The 3,994-nt window shown below is 40.0% G+C and overlaps 1 protein-coding gene across 3 annotated transcripts in view; it reads left to right on the top strand.

Moving 5' to 3' along the window:
* BTBD9 (BTB (POZ) domain containing 9) overlaps window positions 1-3,994 on the top strand; it is a 433,633-nt gene that overhangs the window by 288,272 nt on the left and 141,367 nt on the right. For all 3 annotated transcript variants that reach the window (XM_014545711.1, XM_014545709.1, XM_014545712.1), the window contains exon 7: window positions 551-660. In XM_014545711.1, the coding sequence (XP_014401197.1) occupies window positions 551-660 (110 nt within the window). The remainder of the gene's footprint in view (window positions 1-550; window positions 661-3,994) is intronic.

Genomic DNA, 3,994 nt, shown 5'->3' with positions numbered 1-3,994 from the left:
TGGGAGCAGTACTAAAATACAAGAAACTGTGAGTGTTTTCCAGTGGTTCTGTGGATATTTCTTTTAAGCAAGAAAACAATATTGATTTCATGTATTTGTCTCCAATGGATGAAAACTTTCATTGAATTTGAAAGTGTTTGATTTTCTATGTGTTTGTGCACCTGTGTACCGGCACATTCCTAACCACAGACAGAGATAGAAGCAGTTTGTTATTCTCCAGCGTAAATGTCTCATGGATGTATAGTTGTACTGACGTTCAGGATTTGAGCTGAACAGTACATGGTTTGATTTTCTAGGTAAATCAAATCTTAAGTCCTGCTTAATTCTCTGGAAAGTGCTATCTTCCTAATTTTGTTGTAATTCTTCTAAGGCTCAGTTGGAGCTAGCCCTAAGGAGCAGGTACAGGGTCTCAAGTCAAGTTCAAAATCTCCTTTAGTCCAGGCCCTGGTACACTGTATGTTTATGTAATATGTCTTACTCTGTTATTTTTGGATTGGTTGTGACGGAAGCTCATTTTCTTCAACAAACTTTCTTTTCTTTTTACCCCCAGATATATTCGAATAGTTGGGACTCACAACACAGTGAACAAGATTTTTCACATTGTGGCTTTTGAATGCATGTTTACAAACCAAACCTTCACTCTCGAGAAGGGCCTGATAGGTAAGTATTACAGCTACATTTTGTACATCTGCTTAGATATTTTATTTTCAAGTATTTCTTTTATTCCCTTGCCTCATCTCTTAATCAGCTTTGACTAAGAAATTTGGTTGGTTTGAATGCCTTAAGGCTGAGTGACACAGGGGAGGGCTTATATTTTTAGAAGAAGTCAAGATAATACTAGTAAACTTAAAAGAATATCAATATTTTTCTAGTAGTTAAGAATTGAAAATGTTCTAGTGATTCGTTCAGATTTGCTATATGGGGAATGCTTATGATAGCCAGGCAAAGCCTTTCATACCGAAGGCTTTTCTGTACTTAATGGTAGTAAGATCAAGGAGGAGGTCTGTATAACAGTGATCCAGTGCTCATACTTTCCAAGGCTATGCATGTATTTTTGGCTTTGATTCAGTATGAATGTATGTTCTTTTCAGTCCGTATTTGCCCTGTTTAGCCAAGTTCACCTTAAGAAAGTGGTTTTAAATTTGTTATGGATTTGAATAAGACCAGAGTAACAGAATTGTCATTGTGAAAGACAGGTTACCTTGTGGGAAGTACTTCCTGATTGATCTTTCCAAAAGGTATATTTTAAACTTTGGTTATTTGTTTGGTTGCTTTCTGTTGTGTGTTGTATTTGTTTTAGGTGCTGTATGGTCCGGCATTGTGTACAGTCCCACCAGGTCTTGGCATTCTAGATGTCACGAGTAGCTTTTCCTTTTTGTTCCCTTTTCCCAGGCCCACAGGTTTTTACTCAGCTCTCACCAGGATCATGGTTTGACTAATTAGATTCTTAAATCTGTGCCTTTACCGTAGCCTCATGGAACATGCATGCTGGGGGTTCAGGAGGGGGATGAGATGTCCCTGCAAAGTAGAAGTTTTTTGCCTTCACAAAGGACTCACTTCTCCTCCCCTTCTCAAGTCCTGTCCATGCTGGGACACAGCATAGTGACAGAGATCCTAAAATCACGGCAGTGACTAGATGGGAAAGGCGAGTGTAACCTGCAAATGCTTTCTAGTTCTTTGGTCATCCGTCTACATTTTCCTAACACCTGCTGTGCCCTAAATGTAATCCTTTATCATGGAAATATAGGAGAGTAGTATTAATAAAACAGTAGGAGTAGAAATTATTCCAACACATAGAGAACTTTTAGAGCTCAACTAAAATAAATAATTTGGTTTTAAATTTGTTATGGATATGATTTTTAATATAAATATAAATATTAATAATTTTTGTAACTTTTAAGAAATTTGAAAACTAACAGTGCTGAAGCCTTACCTAATGTTATCAAGGTTTTTAATTTTGTGGGCTGTGTGGAATATTGGTGATGGGGCTGTAGGGAGGGTTTAGGTCCTCTCCAGGTTCTTTCATAGACTTCAGACCTCACTGTGTGTGGTTATGGCAGTGCTCCCTGGGAAGAATCTTAGAAACAAGACCACCTTCATAGTCTTAAGATGTGTAGCATTTGTCTACTCATTTCCACCCAGTGCACTGCAGTTTTGAACGTGCTGCATAGAAGGTGCCACCTATTTTAAAAAGGACCCCATTTTTATTGGAAAAAGAACAGGTTTGTGGACACTGTAATTATCGAAGAAACAGGCTAATCTGGCATGAGAGGCTGTTACAGGAATTAAACTCAGGATTTCTTGTAGTGAGGGGTGCTGTTCTTGGTCTGTGTTTTGTCTACATTGAAGTAGTCAGCATAGTCTGAAGCCATGATAGTCTCAGGTGTGTCAGGGGTGAGAGAAGACTACAGAGATGCAAGAAGTGTTTTTGGTATCTGGTCAAACACTTTGTCGAGCTCACAAGTCTCACCACCTTTCTGTGGTGCTCACAAGTCTGACTGCAAAGAACACTGCAGTCATCTGCCTGTCACCCCCCTCAGCCAGATGGAGCAGTGGTGCAGGTGGGCAGGGGTGTGGTGCACATATGGGCAGGTGGCCTGCAATGGGATCCCATCTGGTCCTCCTGCTGCTATCTTCATAGCTCACAGCTGCCCCGTGCTGGGCAGACAGGGAGGTGTGTGAGTCCTGAGGGTGTACCTGTCTGACATGTGGCTCTGCTTAGTTGAAAGGGGTGTTTGAAATAGTAATTACCAGCCTTCCATGTGATAACTTCAGGTAAATTTCGGCAGCACACAGGCCTCAGCAAGCCACTCTGCTGGGGGCTGGGAGAAAGGAGTGGCCCTTAAAGGGGACAAAGTGAATGTCAGAACCACCCAGAGTTACTTTTAAATTATAGCTGACAACCGCTTATTCCTTTCCACATCCTGTGAAATGTGCACTCCTCCCTCGAGAACCACTGATACAAACTCCAGGTTCTCATGAGGGAAAAAGAGCAAAACTATTTTTTATCCTCCCAACATTGGTAGCATACTATATGCTGTAGATACTTTCTTCACCTTGCTTTTTTGTACTTAACACTTACCCTAGCACTAGTTATATAGGAAGATATTATTGATTCCTTTTTATAGCTGCATGGTATTCATTAGTGTATATACACTGTAGTTTATTCAACCAGTTATATATTGATGAACCATTTGGGTTGTTTTCAGTTTTCTGTTACTAGAAATTGTGCTGTTGCCTTGGCATAAGTCTTCCTCTTTTTGCTAATATATTTTTGTGATCCTGAGAAGAAGATTACATGATGGAAGGGTAAATGCATGGATAATTTTGCTAGATATTTCCAAATTCACCTCCATAAGGATTGTACCATTTTAAAATTCTCATTGGCAGTGTATGTGGCACATATTGTCAAACCTCGGATTTTTTGCCAGTTTGATAGGTGAAAAATGGTATCTCCATGAAGTTTTTAACTGCATTTCTCTTATGAGAGAAATTGAGCATCTTTTCATATGTTTAAGGGCCATTTGCATTTCTTTTTTCCTTTTAAATAGCTCTTCTTATGAGTCTTGTAGATGAATAGAGAATATACAGTTAGTAAGACTTGGGGGAGCAGTAAGCACTTCACACTGATATTAGACTGTGCTATTTAGCATTACATGGGGCTCGTTTCCCTTCTTAGGTGTCCTAGTTCTTCTAGAAAACATAAGCTCTCGTAAGTCCCTCTCCATCCTTATCCGTGGCTCTACCTCTGCTTTAGAGATAGCAACTATAGAGCATGGAGCTCTAGGCTCAAAATTCAGGGCTGTTAAACCCTTTCATCAAATAAGAAGCAGCTTCCACTACCAGAGTTAGACCATTAGGTGTTAGCTCTGTGTCTGCCAGCATGCACCCATGAAGACCATTGGCTTTTATGTTCTAGGTTCTTGTTAGTAATTGAGTAGGGCAACAAAATAGGCAGCCTAAGCACAGGAACTCTGTGTTGCTGAAGCCCTGG

Source organism: Myotis brandtii, unplaced genomic scaffold, assembly GCF_000412655.1.
Source record: "Myotis brandtii unplaced genomic scaffold, ASM41265v1 scaffold420, whole genome shotgun sequence".
NCBI classification, from domain to species: Eukaryota; Metazoa; Chordata; class Mammalia; order Chiroptera; family Vespertilionidae; genus Myotis; species Myotis brandtii.
Note: the sequence above shows the minus strand (reverse complement) of the source record. Positions and strands in the feature narration are given on the sequence as shown.